Source organism: Miniopterus natalensis, chromosome 2 (assembly GCF_054644295.1).
Source record: "Miniopterus natalensis isolate mMinNat1 chromosome 2, mMinNat1.hap1, whole genome shotgun sequence".
Lineage (NCBI taxonomy): Eukaryota > Metazoa > Chordata > Mammalia > Chiroptera > Miniopteridae > Miniopterus > Miniopterus natalensis.
Genome location: NC_142082.1, coordinates 170055905 through 170078838, shown reverse-complemented (window position 1 = coordinate 170078838; position 22934 = coordinate 170055905). Strand labels below are relative to the sequence as shown.

Sequence of the window (22934 nt, the reverse complement as noted above, 5' to 3'; positions counted from 1 at the left end):
CTTACACCATCTCTCTTCATTTAACCCACACGGCCATCCTACTAATATTCCCATTCTACTGGTGAGGAAACAGCGGCTTAAATCACTGACTTGGTTGTGGGGCGCTCTCCTGGGAACTGTAAATGTGCAGCATCCCTAGCTCCTCCCCACTAGATGCCCGCAGCATCCTCCTTCCAGTTACAATAATTGAAAATGTCTTCGGGGATTGCCAGATGTCATCCTAGACGCACAGTTCCCCCAGCTGAGAGCCACTGGCTTCATGCAGTCTTGTGATACAGACACATCTAAAGACAACCTAAACATACTACATCAACACGGGAATAGCTGCACTGTGTACAAACATATTTTCTATGAACAGCTCTGCGAGACGTCTTCATGAGCAACAGCATTGTCATTTAATTCAAATGCAATGTGAAACGTTATTCAAAACTATAGTTTTTAAGGAAATTGAGCTTAGGTAAGAAAACAATTTTATTTTGTTTGTTGTAAGAGACAGTCTAAAACTTATTTCAAACCAAAGACGACAGTAACAATGAAATCCTTCGTGAGGGTAACACGCAAGGAACGTTCAGGGAATAATCGACACAATCCAGTTGAAAAGGCTTCCTCCCGAGACGATGCAGCCGTTAGCAAGATCGAAAAGTCTCTCGAGATTGAGTATGGCCAGCAGTGAGACCTTAAACGGAACCTGAGAAAAAGCATAAAGACGTTCATGAAATGCACTGTTTCCAACTGTTGACCGAAGTACAGTTCTCAAAATAAACAGCTATCAATTCCATATAATAATTTTATGTGAAAGATCCTTAATTCTTGCCTAAAGTAACGCACAGCGTTGCACCTCTACACTGCTGAAATGTCACATATGTCATTTTACATCCTATTGCGATTCACATCTATGAGTCTATAAAACAGTGTAGAGATTCATATGTATGAATCTGTAAAGTTGAGCCTATAAAACAGCAGATACTCCTAGAAATATGGACTATTTGTATTTACATAAGCATTGTGTATGATTCTAAATGAAGGACGTTTGGCCCTGTTCCTAATGGGATGCTTTCCCGACAGCAGGTTGCCCAGTTGACAAATCTTCCTCTCTCGTTTTGAGCTTAAGTCCTGCCACAGGGAAGCAAATTATGTTAGGAGCTCAATTCTCTCTGAAAGAGGCGCTGCACTACCACGCCAAGGACTAGTGTAGCCAAAGTCAGCTGAGAGCCTGAAAAATGGGAACTAAGACTGCTTTTGTGATCGTAGCACTGGTTATTTGGTTGGGACAAGGGCAGAAATGGGAGAAAAACATGAAGGAAAGGAAACAAATGTTTACTGGAGGCCCACTTCATGCAGGTCTAGATATTTGTCGAATACTTTTGAAGATCAGTGATGTCATGTAGAAGGACCCTAATGAGTTAGATCCTTGTGGGCCTGAATCCTGGTAAAAAAGTAGAGGACAAGTTGTCTACTTGTTAAATAAACCTGTTATATTCTCAAGAAAACATAATGAAACTAAAAATGGAGGCTAGTTTTTATTTCTTTTTCCCCATGTTATTGGATTAAAAAAATGACAGAAGTATCCCAGCGTTTTCTATAACTTCAAATGATAAAGAAGTGAATAAATAAAAATTATATCCCCTTTCTTGCTGAATCTTGGAGCCATCAGTCACCAGTCTGAGGAGCATTCTTCCTTCCGAAACTGTTAAGATCCTCGTACACATGCATCTTCACATGGGACTTTTCTTTTTCTTTTCTTTTTTTTTTTTTTGAAATAGAATAACTAGATTTCCATTCATTGTTTTTCAGTCACCAACATATAAGAGGAATCCCTCCATCCACTCAGGGAGGCAGAATAAGCACGTGGAGGCGAGGAGTGCGCACTCTGGAAGAAGACTGTCTGGTTCAGATCCAGCCCTCGCCACATGCCAGGAGTGTGAGCTTAGGGAAGCTACCTGATGTGCTGTGACTTTAATTTTCTCACCCATAAAGCGGAAATAATCATCACTGTTGTTACAAGAATGTAATGAGTGTACACATGTAAAATACAGTTGACCCTTGAACAATGCTGGGATTAGGGGTGTCAATCCTCCCACACAGTTGAAAATCCGCATATAACATTTTTAACCCCCCCCCAAAATAACTACTAATAGCCTACTGTTGACTGGAAGCCTTAGCAGATAGCATAAAAAGTTGATTAACACCTATGTTGTATGTTATATGTATTATGTACTATATTCTTTCAATAAAGAAAGCTAGAAAAAAGAAAATCACAAGGAAAATACATTTATAGTACTGTAGGTATTTATTTTTAAAATCCACATACAAATGGGCTCACCCAGTTCAAATCTGTGTTGTTCAAGGGTCAACTGTACTTAGAAGGGTGCTCATCACAAACACCCAACAAAGGCTATGTTTTATTGTCACTACTGAACACTTAGTTTTAATGGCTATTTAATAATGCATGGGATGGACATATCCCAATTTATTCAATCATTCACCAAAGAGGTTGTTTCTAGTTTTTGTACATGCTTGTCTGAAGGGTGTCCCCAAAAAATGTGTACATACTTTAACAGCTGATAGCTCAATTTTGAAAATGAAGCGTATTTTAATAAACACTGCCTTTATAATTATTCAACATGTGTGTATACGTTTTGGGGGAACACCCTGTATTTACATATCTCCTGGGTACAAGTGCTTCAATTTCTGTATTACTGATTGCCCAAGGGGGTTGGTTTAGTCAAAGGGTGTTTACATTCTACTTTTTAACATTTGCTGCCAGATTACTTACCACGTAGGTTCGGGCAATTAATACTTCAATCAGAAACATATGTGGGGATTTTCAAACCCAGGGTAGCATATTATTATGGAATGTTATAAACCTTTCTTTACCATTTAATGACTATTTTTCATCATTAAAAAACGGGAAACATCTTGGAGAGCTAACATTAACTAGTTTATTGATATGTTGAAAATATATGTGATTACAGTGGTTAATTTGGTTATATCTTCCTGCTATTTAATTGCACTAAACATTCCGTTTATTATATGATAATGAAAGGCCTAATGTCCAATAATATCTTTAGTAGATAATTTTGAAAGTAGTATACACAGAAATAATAATTAACATTAAAACATATGTGCTTTCTCTGGTGCTGTACCTCTGTAATTGTAGAATTCTTCTCATGTTAAAGATGAGTGTTTAAACAAAAAAAAGGAGCCAAGTGAGTTTTAGATAACATTAGAAGTATCTTTATGACATAATTTATACACTAGATCCAAATAGAGCACTTTGGCCTCTCACCCTTGACAATGAACCTGCAGAAACAAGTGGCCATTTGTCGAAGGACGGAGATGAATTGCTGACTTTATTTATGGAGGCCACAAGTGGAAGCTGCGGGTCAGGAAGGTACAATAAAAATAGCTGTCATCCTGGAGTTATTAATTCTTGCTTGTCCTACGAACACAAATTACCCTGAAATGTCAGAACTTACCCTTGTGTTATTGCTCCTGCCTTTCTAGGCACCAAGGCATTTAAGTCCTTTGGTGGACAAGTCTAATGCTGCAGATTCCAGCTATTTCTATTAGGCTACAACACAGTAGACTACATTTTTCTGTTGCTGACACAATTCTTTAAATAAACTTTTCACTGAAGTATAATATACGGACAGAAAAAGGAGAAATCTTAAGTGTACAACTTGATTTTCCCTCCCAAACAAACCCATCCTCATAACCATCACTCAGAATAAGACATAGAACATAACTGGCATCCGAAAGTCCCCTGGTGCTCCCTCCTAGTCACCAATCCTGCCCTCCTTCCATCACAGTAACTGCTATTCTGGCTTCTGTGCCAATATTTTAGTTTTTTAACTATATATTTTTAACTGTATTTAAGTAGATAAAAAATACGTACTCTTCTGTGGCTGCTGTTTTTGCTGAACGTTATGTTCCTCCGATTCATAGCTGTCATTGAGTATTAACAATAATCTGTTCATTCTTATTGATGCATAATTTCCATTGTATGAATGTATCACTATTAATGAATCTTCCAGATGCTGGGCATTTAGATTATTTCACATTCTTTAAAAACTTCATTTCAATTTTTTTGCTGTTATGAATCAGCAAGCCTTTTGGTATACATAGGTACACATTTTTGTGAGGTATATACATAAAAATGGAATGTTCTGGGACATTGGTTATGCACATATTTATCTTTAAGCTGATTTTACCAGTTTTCTAAAGTGATTGGCCAATTGATACCCCCACCAGTAATGTATGAGGAAGTCAGTTACTCCGCATCTTCACACACTTTGATCATTTCACTTTTTAATTTTAGACATTACGTGGTAAGTTTTGAGATATCTCTTCATGTTTTTAATGTCATGTCCCTAACAACTAGTAATATTAAACATATGTTTATTGGTCTCTCTTGAAATGCATGCCTTTTGTCTAATATTGAGTTGTCTTTTTCTTACTGATATATATGGGAATTCTTAATATAATCTAGAAACCAGTCCTTTGTCGGGTATATGTAAATATTTTTCTCCAATTCCACATCTTTTCTCCAATGCCACATCATTTTTTTTTAATTCTTTTTTTGTTAATCCTTACCTGAGGATATTTTTCCATTGCTTTTTGGAGAGAATGGAAGAGAGGAAGGGAGGGGGGAGAGAGAAACATTGATGTGAGACAGACACATCAATTGGTTGCCTCCCACACACACCCTGACCCGGGCAGAGGAACAAACCTGCAACCCAGATACGTGCCCTTGACTGGGAACCGAACCCGTGACCCTTTTAGTGCTTGTGCCAATGCTCTAACCACTCTTAATAGTGTCTTAAAATACAGTCCAATTTATTACTCTTTCCCCTTATAACTGGTACTTTTCCATAGGTCCAATTTTGAAAGCTCTGCCATTACAAAAGTCATGAAGACAATCTATGATTTCTTCTAGACGCTTTATTGTTTACTTGTCACAGTTAGTTCCACAATCAATTCAGAACTGATTCTGTATCTATTGTGAGGTAGGGATCAAAGCATCATAATTTTTCTGTGTAGATACCCAACTGACCCAGATCCATTTGTTGAAGGCTATTCTTTCCTCACTGTACTGAAGAGTCACCTTTGACATAAACCATGGACGGCGCATGTGTGGATCTCTTCTGGACTCTATTCTGTTCCCTTGGTCTATACCTATAGTTACACTGATCCACACTGTTATTGTAGCTCTTTAATAAGACTTGAAAACTATAAGTGTAAGTCCAGCAGCTTTCTTCTTTGTCTAGATGGTCTTGGCCAGACTAAGTCATTTGCATTTCCATGTAGATTTTCTAACTTTAAGTGATAGCTTCTTAAAAATTTCATATCTAACGTTTTCTACTATACAGAAATAAAATGTATATTTTCATTGATATTGTATATATGAACTTTGCTAAATTCATTTATCCATCTTAAGAGGGTTTTTTTTTTAAGGCTATTTTGGATTTTCTATACCTGTAAATGATGAGAATTTATCCCTCCCTTTCCCACAATCATACCTCTTTATTTTTCTTCCTCTATTTCACTGGTAAGACTCTCCATACAGTGTTAATTAGAAGTGATGACAGGTTGTCATTAACTACCTGACTCTTCAATCCAGGGGGAAGAGGAAGGTTTATTTAATAAATGGCATTGTAAAGCTGTTTGCTACTAAAACTCATCCTTTTATTACATACATCAGGTACTATTTTTGTTTAATTTATTCCTTGGCATTTTATAGTTTTGTTATTGTTGTGAATGAAGAGTAAAAATTTCCATTTTAAATGGTTATTCTTAGTAGAGGGTTATTGATTTTCATGTCAGCCACTTTTCAGATTCTCTTAATCTAACATTTTAAAATTATTTGGTTTTACAACCATATTGTTTAAAAAGAAATATAATTTCATTATTTTTTAATATTTATATTACTGATTTTATTATCTTGCCTTATTGCAACAGCTACAAATTTCAAAGTAATGTTAACTCACAAAAGGGCTATTGAGCCTTATTATTTCTAAAACTTCTATTTAAATTAGGAATAGAAAGAAACAACATAAATATAGTCAAGGTATTTTTTGAAATAAACATTTTATTAAACAATAAAATAAAAAGTGACTATCATCAAAACAATGAAGTCCAGTTTTTAAAAATGTTGAGTTCAGTGAACATGCTAAACTGATCTCATAGCCAAAGTATATCAGTGCCATAAATACATATTAAGAGGATTTGAATGTGCTTTAGGAAGTCAGAATTATACCTTCTTCCTAGAGAATTCAAGATTTAAAAAATAAAATTTACAAGATTTCAAGTAAAATGGCAGAATTAACAGGTAAAGTATTTCTTTAGGCATGTTTCTTGATCTGTATCTACTCAATACTGATTTACCTGGACATTTAAGCGAGCCCACATAATTTTTTACAATGTGAACACAGAGACTTTATGTGACTTGCCCAAGGTTCTCAGCTAGCGTGAGAGGCAGGACCATGCCTGGGCGGGCTGGCTCCTCAGAACGCGCGCTAACCACTCCGTCCCCGTCTGTCTCCCTGCTGCCCAACTGTCCTCCTAACCCCCTCCAACCACATCTGTCTGTCAACCACGAGATGCCCACGCTCCCTGAAGCCTGGCCTCCCACTCCCACCTGACTTCAGGCTCCTCTCCCAGGGGCTGAGTAGTCATCTAGACAGTTTTCTAGCTTCAGCTTTTGGAAAGTTCTAGGCCTCCCACAGGGAATTTCTCAAGTAAAGCTAAGGTCAAGTAAAATCACTGAATGTCTTCCTTTGTCATTCAGTAGAGACAAGATTGTCAATCGTATAATCATTGAGAAGTCTTTTATGTTTTTGTAAAGAGCTTTGAGTCCAAACTGTCCAAAATAAGGTACCAGCAAATCCTTGTTTCTTTTCCTGGATTACGAAAAGCTTTGTAGAGAGAAAGGAAGAAAACAGCTTGGCAGGTAGCAGACCGTAAATTCTTTCAAGTAGGTTATGTGTGAAAGAGCAATATTAAAGAAATGGTGATGTTTTTGCCTGCCTAGAGAGAGCAAAAGTCTGAAATCGTACAAAAAAGGGAAAGAAAGTTAATCAAGTTGGGGCACAGTGAAGGGTTTCATTACAATCTGGCCTGGACTTAAAATTGTTGACGAGAATTTTGAAAGGCATTGGAGAGTTAAAGATTATTTGCCAATGCTCTACTGTGTTTTATATGCATTTCTGCATGAAAACTAGATTCTATCATAATGAAAGATTTTATTACTTCTGGACTTTTGTTCCAACAATTTTCTGTGGTTGAAAGAAAAATCACATAGTTGTCAAAGTATCTACAACTTTCCTCAATCCAATGAGTTTTTATTGAGCATCTACTTTGAGACCTCTTCTTGCTTCTCTCAGCATAATGGCAGTCATCTTTTCATTGATTCTAAGTGTTAATGACCAAGAAAAAAAAGGGAGAGAGACAAATTTCCCCTAACCAGTTATGTTTGCCAGCTCTTGTAATTAATTGATAAATGAATATAAAAAATCATGGGCTTTGTGATATGAATGGATTTAACTTTGTCTCCTTTCAAGTACCTTGGAACACTGAGTCACAGCCATGAAAGAAATGACTTAAAAACAATCCTGCCAAGGTAATGAAAGCTCTATAAAAAACCCCATAACGCCAGGTTTCAAGGGGCTTCTTGGATGGCAGGCACATGGATGTGCCGAGAGGGTGGAAACCCAGAGGGGGCACGGAAGCTCCACTCCCTGGGCGCCCTGGATCTTGCCTTACGCGTGTTTTCTTCTCAGCTCTTCCTCAGTGCTGCCCTTTATAATGAGCTGGTAAGCCTACATAAAGTGCCGTCCTGAGCTCTGAGTCATTCTAGTGAACTGTGGAACCTGAGGGGCACTGCGGGAGCTCCCGCATTTGCAGCATGCTGGGCAGAGGTGCAGGTAGCCCGGCGCCTTGTTCGCAGGTGGCCCCTGAAGTGGGGGTGCTCTCGGATGAGCTCTTAATCTGTGGGGCCTGCGCTAACTCTGGGTAGTAGTGTCAGAAGTGAACTGAATTGTTGGACACCCAGTTGTGTCAGAACTGTCGAACTGGTTGGCGTCAGGAAAACCACACAACCGTTCCACCTGGCATTATGTAAGCTAGGGCGCTGCTAGGGTAGTAAACGTGGGGCCTGGCGGTTTCTCCTGCACCCCTCCTCTTTCTTGCCCCCTATTTCACACACATGGCCCTTCAGACCCCTCCCCAAGCCCATCCTAGGCACCACCTGATGAAAAGCGATAGGGCTGGTAGCGATGTCGTCATCATGGGTATGTGCTTTTTATAGGAAACTAATTAAGAAGTTAATCCTTTAAGACCAAAAGAGACCCTTAAGAAAAAAGGAAAAGTTTAGGCTGCAGGTATGGAGGCTTATTGGGGCTGCTCCGGAGTCCCAGGGCCAGAGAGAGAAGAGCCTTTGAAATCGGTCACCCGCTGTGCACACAACAGCTCCTCTCTCTCTCTCCCTCTTTCTCTCCAGGAAAGTATTTTTCACCAAAGAGCTAATAACGGATCTCAAACAGGGAAGATCCTCTTTAAAACCTCAAAAGCTCTAACCAGAACAGAAAGCATGAGTTATGCAATCAACGAAGCGCACAGGGCACAGAGCTGGGTGCGAGCACGCGGCCAGAGGTTCCCGCTCATAATCAGCGGTTTGGGGGAAGAACTGAAGGAAAAGGTTTCTTGGCGGGGGGATTTAACAGAAATGCCTACATCCAGTGTGCTGTAAAGCTGAACGTCTGTTCCTGGTTCCCTGTGGAGATGCGAGGGTATCAATTCTGATCTAGTGCTTATGCATGATTCCATTTCACTTTACATCACTGCCTTTATGTTCAGAAAATGGTTTTAAAGCTTTCTCAAGCCCTGTTTTCATACTCTGGAAAAACTGTTTCACCAAGAAAGGAAGGCTGCATTTATTGAGGACTGGAAGTGGGCTGGAGTCTTTGTTTTATAGAGTTCATTTCATTTGTAAATTAACTGTTAAAATGGAGGTCAAAAGAGAATGCGATTAAACTATGGGTCACATTGCAGAATGTATTTTTAATCATGAGTGGGTGACGTGTAGCATGCTTTCTCCCTACTTCTACATTAAGAAATGAACTTTAAGCCAGAAAGCATGTTTCCTAGTTCCTTTAGAACACGTCTAGCTCCCACAAATAAGGATTGAGCACCCCTATGTATTTATCACCAGTCAGGGACCTTCAGTTTTCATTTTTAACTCATTTTGCAGTTCAGGTTCCTGGGAAGCAGACCCCGAGAGGGCTTTCAGGAAGTTCATGAGGGAATACCCTTAGGATCAACACCCATGGAGAAAGGGAAGAAAGCAGAATTAGGCAGAGAGGGAAGATGGGGCAATGCAGATACAACAAAGCGCTCAGTCAACCCCTCGAGGGGTTTAGGGGCTGGGGTGGCCCTTCAAGCTGTCTCTAATGGTGGGGGGGGAGGTCAGGTCTTTGTACCCCCATATCAACCAGGAATTGGATGCAGACTTCCCCCAAGAAAGAGACCATGTCTCTGGCCAGGGGCAATTCTTAGAAAGGGCTGAGAGCTCATGGCTGTCAGGCAGCACATTCCCAGAGCTGGGAAATAAGTTCTTCAGTCCTGGAGGGGAGAGCTGGGTGGCTCAGTGCAGGGGCCATGGCAGGCATACATATTTAATTCAGTTGTTAACTACAGAACCATTAAACAAGGGCCATATGGCAAAATGCATACTAGTATATAACCAAGATAAGCTAAGGGGAGATTTCAAGTAATAACTAAGTAAGAATTTATACAACAAATTTCCAATGCTTCTTTTCTTCATGGTAAAACAAGCTCAATACAGGTCCAGGATCACGTCTATTAATCACTTTGTTTACTCTTAGGAACATTCCCCTCTCTAGCTTCTGAGGAAGAGAATGAGAAAGTAAAGAGTAGGAAGAAGATTCAGTAATAATATTTTCCCCAAAACTTAAATATGAAGAAATTCAATAATTTCACCAGAAGCCTAAATTCCCTATGGAAGACCTAGAGCTGTCCATAAAAGTTCCAAAAGCTGAAAGATGCTGGAAATGTGTCCCGAGTGCCATGGAGCCCGTGGGAAGAGCAAGAGACTGAAGTCGGGTGGGAGTGAGAGGAGATTCCAGGGAGCAGGGGCATTCTGGCATTTTGAGGTTGACAGACATGGTGGGAGGGAGTTCGGAGGGCAGTGGGCAGTAGGGGGAGAGAGTAGGGCAGAGTGATTAGGAGCACGTCTGAAGGGCCGGTCTGCCTAGGCGTGATCCTGGCTCTCACACTAGCTGAGGGGACTTGGGCAAGTCACTGAAACTCTTCAGGCTTCAATTTCTCACCCGTAAAATAAAGATAATAATAGTATCTACCTTAACTCAAAACAGAAATCCAGTCACATGCTGAACTCTGGAATGTACGTATGTATTAATTTCGTATTGCTGCTATAACAAGTTTACAACAAGCCTGATAGCTTACAACACACATTCATTCTCTTGTAGTCTTGGAAATAAGAAATCCGAAATCAGTTCCACTGCGCTAAAGTCAAGATGCCAACAGGACTGGTTCCTCCTGGAGGCTCTAAGGGGAGAATCGGTTTCTGTGCCTTTTAGAGGCTCCCAGAGGCCACCTGTGTCCTGGACGTGCAGCCCCCTTTCCACCCTCAATACACATCCCTCCAGCCTCCGCTCCCACCATCACATTGCCTTCTCTCCTGTTGTCAAATCTCCCTCTGCTCCCTTTTGTAAGGAACCTCTGACTACAGCGAGGGACAACCTGGATAACCCGGGATAATCTCCCCGCCTCAATAGCCTTAACTTAATCACATCTGTAAGGTGACAGGTCCGGGGATCAGATGTGGACAGCCGGGGTTGGGGGCAGCACGGTTCAGCCCAGCACAATGCGTGACTACATGAGACGGTTTCGGTCATAAGAATATCATATCTATGTCATATCTGCTCAACACAATCCTGGTAATTAAAGTTAAGGAGTTAATTCTGTTTAAAAATCCGTGGCATTCCTGAGAATGCCTGTTGTGCCGGAAGTCTTTGGTGTTCACTGAAATGCGTATTAGCTCTTCTACAGTTCTCTGCGCCCTTGCTCGTTAGCTGGAGGCCAACAGGGTATGGGCAGGTGTTACAATAGCTGGCTCTCAGAAATGGTCAGCCTAATTTACTGTCTAAACTGGATGGCTTTTGAGAATAAAACAAAAGGAGACATATTAACCACTGCCCAACAGGTATACGTTGTGATTGTCACAGGCAAACTGGCACATATGGCCGCCCCACCTGAAACAATCTTGTAAGCTCCCTAGCCGTCTTCTCCTGCGGTGGTGACCCTGGAGGCCAAGTAGTCCAGACAGCAGAGTTACAGGCTGAAGGAGAGCCACCGCCCTACACTGGACTTTGCATGAGAAAGAAATAAACCTTTATTGCCGCTGAGATGTAGGGTTATTTGTTAGCTCAGCCTAGCCTACCCCATCCTGACTCAAACATGTACGTATGCCCGAGCAAGCTTGCTCTGCCCTTACCCTACTTCTGAACAGGGGAAATTCCATCAGTCAGGATGGAATGAACTCCACTTAGAGGAAGGACGTTGAATCTCAGCAGCAACGTTACAGGAAGAAATGAGTACAGTGAAGCTGGCTTCCCTCCAGGAGGATTGGTTTGGGTCTGCTTGGGGGCTTTTCACCTGAGATACAGAAATGGAAACTCTCGAGTTCGAACAGTACTGGGCATTTCTTGATGCTTTTATGAAGGAGCTCACTGGTCTTAATGTCTGGCAACTAGAAGCAGGAGGCTCTTTTTTAGAGCAAAGGATTTATAAAGAACGTGAACTGACGTTTGTGTTTTGTTCATGGGACTTTGTTGCTCAGGATCAAAGCTCCGTTGGCTGGCAGCTCCTGCTGGAGGAGCAACTGGAGGGCAGGCCTCGCGTGCACGTGGGGAAGCCTGCTCGCTGACCCCTCTGTTCACGTCGCATGCACCGCGAGCACCTGCACACCATTCCGAGAATGTGGCCAGCACAGACCAGCAATTTCTGATACAAAGTCTGACAGAGTTTGTAATTTACAAAGAACTTTCACACAAATTACTTCACTTAACTCTTTTTAGAATTTTTTAACCTGACCAATGGGCCTCCGTCAATATCAATGAGCGGATGTGGGAAGCAGAGGCGGGGCAAGAGGACAGAGAGGAGGCGGGCGAGGCAGCTGCAGCGGGGACCGCCCTTGGGCCTCCGGGGAGTTTGCTACGCACCAGGCGCCAGGCACCACGTTAAGCCCTTCTGGCTAGCGATAATTCTGTTACCGAAATAAAATGTGTCAATATTCATTCGGATTCTTGGTTCATCAAATGCATAGTTTAATGGCTTTCTGGGGAATAATGCTGAGTAAAAAAATGCCAGCCCCCATTAAATGCAACATTTGTGAAATGACAAAATGATAGCAATGGAGACTAGATTAGTAATTGTCAAGGGTCAGGGTCGGGGTCGGGGACGGGGTGGGATGGAAGCTGGAGTAGCTGTGAGAGGATGAGGAGGAGTCCCTGTGATGATGAAATCGTTCTGTATGCTACTTTATTACTGTCAGAATCCTGGTGGTGATACCGTGCTATGGTTTGGCAAGATGTTACCACTGGGGAAAACTGGGTAAAGGGCACACAGGATCTCTCTATATTACTTATCATTGCAAGTGAATCTACCATTACCTCAAAACAAAAAAATTTAGTTTGAAAACGATGGCTGAAAAATAATACTAAGAATACATCTATTAAGTATCCTTTCATTCTTTAGAAAATTAGCAAACTTTTAGACAGGCCAGAGGCCACTAATAAAGGGAGCTGCTAAGGGTCCAATGAAGGAATGACTCATTTCCGTCACTGCGAGGCTGGGAGAGATAAAGAGGACCATGGGGCATTGAACGCTTACCACTGGGGTTGTATGGGCACCACACTCACTGGCTGCTTGCTGTTTCTAATGTGAGCCCACATCAATCTCATCTTGGAGTGGCTGTGACTGATGCGCAGATAAGGTAGTCAAGTACCCTGCTCACAGTCACACAGCAGCGGATGATGGGAACAGGAAAAAAACCCATGTCTTTATCCACTAAGATGCATCGCTTTCGAGACCGTCAATGGAATCTGGCTGACCTGAGGTGTTTACAGGTGAATGACTGGCCCACAAGGGCAACACTGGGGCTAGAGGGTGCCTGCCGGGTGCCCTTCGCACTGCACTATGCTCTCTCGGGTGGCTGAGAAAAGAACGTAGTGGCATTAGCTGCCTGAGATTCAGGTGGAATAAAAACAAAAATCTCAAACAGCTAGTGCCGAAAGTATTAACAAGAAAAATGGGTAAATGTGCACCTGCTGCTTCTTTGGGAATTCATGCAATTATAAGGAAAATTTGTCCAGAGAATTTCCAAAAAGTTGCCAACTGACTCAACTATATGAGGCAAAAACCAGCATGAAAACCTAATCCCACTGTTAAACGTCCAGTTTTTTAATCAAGACAAACCCATTTAGCAAAATGAATGAACTAAATGAAAGTAAACATTTAACTCCATTTTCAGGGAAACAGAACACAGTGAACACATTTGCTAATGACACCCCCTGCCTCTCACCTCCTTGGAAGTTATACTAAATTTCAGGGAGAGTTTCCCTTTGACTCTGAGATACAGTTACATCCTGAATGGAGCCAGGTTTGCTTTATCAAGCAGTGAACACACCTCTGGCCGCTGTTATAGTAAATATACCGTATCAGCTCCAGGATGATATTTTAGTTTAAATTATATCCAGGTGCCATTACACCTCCCAACCACACGCCTAACAAAAGCAGGACCAATACGTTGAGCACGGACAACACAAAGGCGCTGGGTTCCTTGATGAAGCAGAGCGGGTTTCACCTTGACACCACTGCTGGCGAGTCTCCTAGAGATGAGCATTTCGAAAACGCTATAAACAGCTTAGCCTTTTCTTAGCATTTTGAAGAGCACATTAATAGCCTGGCCTTTTCTTGGGGGCTTTCTTTCTGCCTTAGCCAAATGTGACAGAAGTGAACAGTGAGCGGCTGGAATCAAAGTCGGCACTGTGTTTAAAAGCAGCGAGGAGCTGATGTCAGCCCGGATTGTCTTCTAAAGAAAAAGAGAATATTAAGTGGATGTCTTGTGGTTACACACAAAGGACGCTCTTTACTTGAGGACAGAATGGTAATGTCTCACAGAAGGAAGATGCAATTCTAGATGCCCCTAAAATCTATCCAGACAGCTCTTGGCTGGTATAAAACAAAGAAAGAAAACAAAAGACTCTTGGCTGATACAAATAATAACAACAGCCTGAAACTCTCAACTGGATCAACAAGTTATAGATTTAGTTTTTTAAGACTTAGTAAACACCGACTATGGAATATGTGGAACCTTGTGCCCAATGACGTAAATGACAGCTTAAAGAGAATATTGTCACTGACACCATTTGGGGTATTTTGTTAAAAGGAAGAGGCACACGGAAATGTAGTAAAATTAGCCAAAGGAGGTTAAACAGCCTAGCCCTACCTACCCTCTAGGATTTAAGAGCCTAGAAAAAGTGAAGTGGAAGCTGATCCACATATGTAGGGCTACATGCAACCCCGCCTAACACCCAGAAAATCTGCATAGGTTATTTGAAAGAGTACCTTGAGAATCCGCCTAGTTTACCTCTCCTGTCTGGGTGCAGACACACTCAGCAACCCCATGACAGTCACCTAGCATGTTTGGGGAGCGACACCGACTAATTTTAAAAATTGCCTGAGCAGGTTGCCAGGAGCAGCCTCCGCTCAGAGAAGGAATAGGCCAAGAAATTTGGGAGTGTTTTATTGAATCTGGCAGATTGCCTTTTCCCCAAACAGCTGCAACAGTCCTCCGATCAAGGAGTGGGGTCTCTGTCCAACCTTGAATCTGGATGGATCTGGGACTAGTGGGGAAGGGTCATTATATAACTTTCAAAGTTACATAGTGACTCAGACAGTGACAGAGCTTCTGCCTGGTTCTCTTGGTGGGGTCTGGGGTGGGGTGGTTCACTCTTGAAACCCAGACACCATACTGTGCAGTGGCCCAACTACCACGAAGAGGTCATGTGTCCTGTCCTGGCCAACAGCCCAATCTTCATTCCCACCCTCAGTCCCCAGCCCCCAGCCAGCAGGGAGAACCAAACCCAATGAGCCTCGCACCTTGAGGGATTCCAGCCTCAGCAGCCGAATCATCCTCAACCTCAGAGTCCTCCCAGCTGATTCCCCAGAGACCATGGAGCAGAGACAAGTTGCCCCCTTATGCCCTTTCCAAATATGTGACCCACAGAATCCTTGAGCTAATGAGAGGCGGTCATTTTGTGCTGCTAAGTTTGGGGCACTTTGTTACATAACAACAGTAACTGGAGCAGATGAACATGGGCCTGCACTGGTTAGAAGGGAGGCGTGCAGCCATTCCTGGCACCTGCTTTATTCCAGCCACTCTTTCTGGAATGTACTCAGAGGCTTTATCCTGTTTGTTGTTCGTGCTGCAGCACTCCTGGGGAAACAAATCTACTTAAAGGGTCTCATTGCAAGTGAACTCAGCTCTTAGATGATAACAGTAACTACTTTTGCTCAGTTTGTGCCAGGCACCATTCTAAGTTTTACATGGATTAACGCAATTCACACAAAAAGACTCTGAGATAAATACTATTTTTATTCCCATCTTAAAATAGGGAAAGCGAAGCACTGAGGTGAAACAACCTGCCTGTGGTTATATAATTAGCAAATATCAGAGCTGGGTGGGGATTTAGGGCCCAGCAATTTGGCTCTGGAGCCTGTCCATTAACACCGCACTATCACTTCCCAAACCCTGGCTCTAACGCCCTCAGAAACATACTGCTCAGCTGAGCCCCTCCACCTGGGCGGCCAGCAGGCCCCAAACTGGAATATGCAATGCTAACAGCAAACAGCACAGGCTCCGGAGTCGGATGGTCTACCTGTGAGTCACCAGCTGTGCGACTCTGGGCAGGTTTTTCAGCCTCTGTAAACCTTTCTCATCTTCATGCGAAGCCATCATGCACTTAGAGCCAGATCCGGCGCCTTCTCCATGCGTGTCAGCATCAGCGCCGTCCCCCCTCTCTGTCGGCCTCCTCGAGGCGACAATGTCTTTCACTCCTGCTCCCAGGGGGAGCTGCAGCTTGTAAACTAGGCTGACTTTTTAATAAACTTTTCTCTTTATTGACTTTTGTGTCCAGGGATTTGGGGGCTTGTCCCATTCCCTTTCATCCCCATAAACAAAGCTCTGAACGTGCCCTCAGCACTGAGCCTACCGCCAAAGCAGGGACTCCCGTTTCCAGCCTTGTCTTCCGAAGTCTTCCTCATGCTTCCCAGTGTGCCCCGCTCATGCTTAATCCTACCCGAGGATCCTCTGCTGCCTCCCAATCCTTCTCCAAAGAAATTAAAACTTCTAACCATGGGCCATAGGAACTTCTACTCCCTTGATTTCTTACAGGGAACTAGTGAACCCTTCTTAAAAAGACACCAAAGGGAATTTCTCACCTTCAGAATTAGGCCAAGATAGTATCAGAATGTTAACTAATATAATTACTGAGGAATGGTGCTTGGCCCCCAGGCCTCTACCGCACACTGTACAGTAACTGCTTCTGTATTTGTCTGTCTCTCCCACTAAACTGCAGGCCCCCTCGTATGTAGGGACTCGGCTTTTACTTCTGTGTCTCAGTGCCCAGTCCAATGGCTGGCACAGAGGAGGCACTTGTCAAATGTTTACTACACAAATGCATGAAATCAATGAGTCTAAAGTTACTGTTAATGTCTAGACTAGAACTGCAACCCAGGGGGATCCCTGGCAGGTGTATTATGAGCATTCATGTATTTAACAAACATTTGTCTTTGGTGGGGAAAGGGGAGCAGGGCTCAGGGGGAGAGCCAAAACTGGGTGAGTCACTGAGAATAAAACTATAAGAAGATCCGATCTTTTTCTGTGAGACCCTATCTGCCCTAACAACAGAGACAATTATGAAAGTATATTATTATAACACATTCTGATAAAAACTATTAAATACAGAGATATAAACCATGGGCTTGAGAGAAATTGATGAAAGAAGGGCTCTGAGTTACAGTGACATAGGTTTAATGTGTTATTACCTATTTTTCCATGATAGTCTAGCAAAAGATAAGATACTAGCATTATGGAGCAATAATTTCAGCTGATAGGCAGGGGTCATCAGAACATGAAGGGCTATGGGGCACAGGTAGTCACATGACAGAATCAATACATCAGTCATAAAATTAAAGATGCAAATGACTAAACAAACTAAGATATATTAACATATCTGTGGTTCTATGCCTCTCTCTAGCTGTTCTTTTACTCTCTCCATACTTCTTACTGAAATCATCTTAAAGATGATAATTATTTTGGTGACCAGCATGTGGTTGATGTCAATATCTGATCACAAACACATACAAAAATAATCATTTTAGAATCAAAAATAAGAGAACATGGGTACACTAAATTTAGCAATGTGAAAAGAAATGAACATTAATAATGTACATAATAATGGAGTTGAGTCATTAGAATTTAACTATTAGAGAGTTTTTAGGTTAAATTCCAAGTATTTTAAAGAAAACACTGCATAAACTACTTTATGTTCAACCAGAGCCTGAACAGCACAGCAGACAGCAGGCTGTCCGCCCTGGCGGTGCTGCCCTGTTGAGCCGAGTGAGGAAGCGCAGCGCTGCTCCCATCCCCCTGCGCCTCCTGCACGCTGTCGGCGGTCGCACTAGCATCTCACCTGCACGTGCCTCTTCTCTTGCATCTGCCTCACTCCCGTGTCCAGGAAGCCAAGTGTTTGTTGCTGGAGAAACATCACAAGCCAAGTAGCCTAGTGCCCCAACATATCAGTGACTCTTAAATATCCATGTGGCCCTCACTCCTTTTATTTCTCCTTGGTCAGCTTTCCTGCCCGTCACATTCAACGACTCTGATTATTCCAGGCCTTCACTTCTCCCCCCACTCAGAAGACCATACCCTCAACCCTCTACCCAACTCCAACAGCAGATAAACTTGCCTCTACTTCATTGAGAAACGAGAACCACTAAGTGTGAACTGCCCCAGCTTCTCCCACCCTTTCCCTACAAACTTACACCCCTCCCACCTCAATATGCTACCTCAAGACCTAGAGAAAGGGTACTCTGCACTGTCCCAGGCGGCTACCTCACTGTGCTGTCAGTGTCTTCCTGCTCCCTCCCCGCTCCCCTAAGGCCAAGTTCCATTATTATTTGTCTTTTTCTCTTCTAGGCAGGCAACCTCCCCCTCTCCTGGCTCTTTCCCACACTGCTCCTGTCCTCTCCGTGTCCCTCCCCAGACTTCCTATCTGGACCTCCGTAAAGACTCATCTGCACTGGAAACTTTCACTTTCCCTCTCTCACTTTCTCACCTCTCACCCCGAAACTCCCTGTAGCACCTGCTCCCAATACTCTAATAGAACTTTCAGTGGATCTAATTTAATTAAAGACACAGATCCTGAATTTTTAAGCAGAACTGTATTTGACCCCTGCCTCCTCCACTTAGAAGCTGGGAGGCCTTGAGCACTCTGCTTACCTCCCCCGTGCATCAGTTTCTTCATCTCCAAAATGAGGATAACAGTAGTAACCAACTTCATGGGATTCTTGAAATATTAAATGAGGTAGTAAAACACTGAACAGTGTCTGCACATGCCATGTGCTAAACAAATATTGGCCACAAATATTAATACCACTCCCACTATTAGTTGTAATAATTTTAGTGAGCACTATTGTTATTGTCAGATACTATGCTAGGTGTTGCTAAAAATCCTCAACTAAAAAAAATCCTACTGAACTCATGCAGCCAAGAAAAACTACTGTGCAATCTTCTTATACAATGTGTCTTATCACTTGGCCTAGATGAACCTTCCCCTACTTTAAACGGGGATCTGCTCCTTGGAATCTCCTCTCCATACTGATCCTGTGTGTGTGACTCTAGTCAGTTCAGCTCGGCGCACACACACACACACACACACACACACACACACACACACACTGACTAGGTACATTTATCTGTATCATGTGAACCAATATGAAAACATACAATCAGTTGAGTGCAGGAACCTTAACCTAAGCTGCCTTTGCAACAGCAAGAGCATCTACACCAATGTTGTGCATGCAGCTGGAAGCCATTAATTACTGATGGACGGTCTGTCCTTCCCATGATCAGTCACAGCAAGAACAGAAAAAATATTTTTAGCATCATGCTTGAATTCTACCTGGCAACTGGGAAACTGCAATCATTTGAATCTACGCAGGCAATGAAAGGAAAGCTTTACTGTTGGTTCACCAGAAATTATACCTAGTGGTCATTTACATTCTGTGAGTAATCACTAGGAAGGTTTGCATGGAGCACTCATTCCCTTCCTTCATCTCCTTGCTATCCTCAGGTTCTTTTTGTCACACACTGCGAGTGCAATATCTATTTTAATTAGGAAGAGGCAATAATAGGCAAAGGTGATTGCAATAGGTGTGTTCTGTATGGAACCAAACTGCACAGCAAGATCTCATCCCGGTGATAAAAACAGCTTCACTAAGGCATGCGATTTTGTCTAACAATTTGTTTCTTGGAACAAGCTCCTGATGCCCAAGCCCCCTGCCAGCACAGCTAGGTAAGCCTTGCTTTGGTGGAAGCATTAGCATGGGGTTCTCTTGGACCTGTGGCTCTTCACCACCGGGGTCTCATGATGGGATCCTGCACACTGACCTAATTCCTCTAGGATTCAACAGTGATTTACTTTATGGACAAAGAAAATGAGTCCCAGTTCTCTCTACCTTTAACACTTTTCCTTTGCTTACCTATCAATATGTTAAAACAAATTTGGATTCTAAAAGTCTGTTTAAAATCAGTTAACTAGGGGATGAAGAATTCACACGTGGAAGGCAGGACCAGGGTAGGGATGATTATGACGATGACGACGGTGAAACAGCTATTTACTAAAGTTTGTTTGTACTAGGCCCTATGCCAAATGCTTAACAGACTATTTACTTTAGTCTCATAACTGTGAGAGGCTGGCATTACTATCCCATTTTCCGTTTGAGAAAACTTGCCTAAGACCATACAACTACCAAGATTCAAGCCTGGGATTTCAAGCCCGATCTGTCAAAAGCCAAAACCCATTAATACTAAAGACCATGTGTCCTTTTTCTGTGACCTGTTTTTAACCACAGTTTGTACAAAACTAGGTTTAAGACTGATTTTATCATCACTGGCCTGCCACAGTAAATCTATGTATTTCCATACTAGAAAATTAAGTTCCCCACTTAAAAAATGGGGAAGAACATGATTGGCCAAATAAATATAAAGAAAGCAAATATTAAATTTCAGGTGTTTAAAACTAAAGGGAATTCAATTCAGTTTAAGAAACAGTAACTAATTAATATAATATACAGGGAATTGTAAGAATTCAAAGATTAAGATAAAATTGCCCCTGCCCCCCACCCCCAGGAAACTAATGATATAGTGGGAGGAACACAGTGTAATATTTCAGGTCTTACTTCAAATGTCACTTCCTATGAGACATCGTCCCTTACGGTCCTATCTAATTTGTCCCCCCGTTCCTGATTACTTTCTATCATAGGGGTCAGCAAACTTTTTCTGTGAAGGGCTGATAGGAAATAATATAGGCTTTGTGAGCATATGGCCTCTGTAAACACTAGCCACCTCTGCTCTTACAGCTCCAAAGCAGCTATAGATTGTAAGTAAGTGAATGAGCATGGCCATGTCCTAATAAAACTTTATTTACAAAACAGGCAGTGGGCCAGATGTAGTTCAGAGGCTTTAGTTTGTTGACCCATACTCCTACACATCACCCTTTTTTTCCTTCATAGCACTTAACAAAATCTTAAGTTATTAGCTTATTGTTTTATTTACTATTTTCTTCACAACAGTGGTAGCTCCAAGACACTGGGGTCCTTGCTGTTTGTTCAGAGCTTGTTGTCCAGGGCCTAGCAAGGAGTTCCTGATGCATAGACAGCTCACTTTAAATATCTGTTGGCTGACTGACTGAATACTGTTTCACAAAAGGAGAAACATGGACTTCCAACAAACACATGAACTATATATGCCTTATTAATAATAAAAATTTAAAAAGTGAAAATGTAACTTCTCGCTTGTCAGAACTGCAATGGTTAGGAGGAGAGAAGGCTGAAGAGGAGAGGGAGAAGGGGAAGTGAGAGAGGGAGGGGAGCTAGGAGAGGATCACATGCAGATGCACATGTGGGCAAGATGGCCCTCTCTCCTACCACTGATGGCCAAGAAAACTGGTGCAACATTTACAGAGAGCCATTTGCAATTCTACTCCAAGACGTATATGCCAATTCAAAAATAGGCAGGGGATTCAACAGACATTTCTCCAAAGAAGATGCACAAATGGCAAATAAGCACATGAAAAGATGTTCAACTGAATTAGTCATTAGGAAAGTGCAAATCAAAACCACAACGAGATACCACTTTACACTCATTACGATGGCGATCATAAAAAAGTGGAAAATATCAGGTGCTAGTAAGGATGTGGAGAAACTAGAACCCTTGCGTATTTCTTCTGAAGAAAATAGTTTAGGGCCTCTGCAAAAAGTTAAACATAGAATTACCGTACAATCCACCAATTTCACTTAGGTATATACCCAAAAGGTTTGAAAGCAGGGACTCAGTTACCTGTACCTCCATGTTTATAGCAGCATTATTTATAACAGCCAAAAGGTGGAAACAACTGAAATGTCCAGCCACAGAAGAATGAATAAAAAGAAGTGGTATGTCCATACAATGGAATATTATTCAGCCTTAAAAAGGAACAAAGTGCTGGTACATGCTACAACATGGACGAACTTTGAAAACATTTTGCTGAATGCAACAAGCCAGCCACGAAAGGACCAATATTGTATGGTTCCATTTATATAAGGTACCCTGAATAGGCAAACAGTAGAATATTAGTACGAAGTAGAATAGAAGTAATCAGGAGTTGGGGGAGGTGGGGATGGGAGTTACTATTTAATGGGTACAAAGTATCTATTTGGGAGGGTGAAAAATTTCTGGAGATGGATGGTGGTGATGGTTGCACAACACTGTAAATATACTTAATGCCACTGAAGTGTACACTTAAAAATGGTTAAAATTATAAACTTCACATTATGTATATTTTAACACAATAAAAATACTACATGTACTTTTTACTCCAAAATCTTATTCCTAAGAATTAACTATGAGAAGATAATGCAGAAGGCTGAAATATGTTTATACTGGAATCTATCACCCTCAAGACCCATGAATAAAATGTTGCTATGTAAATAAAGCCTGGCACAACAAACACATAAAAGAGACTACTATGAGGCATCGAACAACAAAGCATGCCTTTCACATAAAAGTGTGTCCATAACATTACTACTGAATTAAAAAAAAAAAAGCAAGTTACAGATGCATGTACAGTATGATCCCATTGAAACAAAAATTCTAATTTATTTATACATGGAAAACATCCAGTATATTCTCCAAAATGTCTACAGTGGTCATTTTCTGAGTGTCAGGTTTGAAGGGGCTTTCACATTATTCTCTTAACTTTCTCTACTAGTTGATTTTTAAGCAAAGGATATTTTTAAACAAAATAACATGCTCTTATATAAATTCATGTTTACCACTCTTTCACATTAATTAAGACGGGTTAGACCCTTGGTACTTTCATAATACTGTGGATGTTTTCTGTATTTCCATTTCCACGGCAACAGTAATACTTACGAGTGAGTCAAGTACAGTTTTAAGAGACACATACCTCACGCAGTGGTGACGTCTCTTTATCGGTCACAAACAGGCTTATTATTTCAGAGCAGCATTTAATAATCATGCTCTAGAAATAAGAAAACAATATAGT

The 22934-nt window shown here is 41.7% G+C and overlaps 1 protein-coding gene across 1 annotated transcript in view; it reads right to left on the bottom strand.

Annotated features, from left to right (window-relative positions):
* Positions 1–407: 407 nt before the first annotated feature.
* The window catches only part of CFAP54 (cilia and flagella associated protein 54), a 214072-nt gene continuing 191545 nt past the window's right edge, over positions 408–22934 (bottom strand). The window contains exons 67-68 of the mRNA XM_016221795.2: positions 22836–22910; positions 408–688 (exon numbers count right to left, since the gene is read on the bottom strand). Of these exons, the coding sequence (XP_016077281.2) occupies positions 569–688; positions 22836–22910 (195 nt within the window). The 3' untranslated portion in view covers positions 408–568. The remainder of the gene's footprint in view (positions 689–22835; positions 22911–22934) is intronic.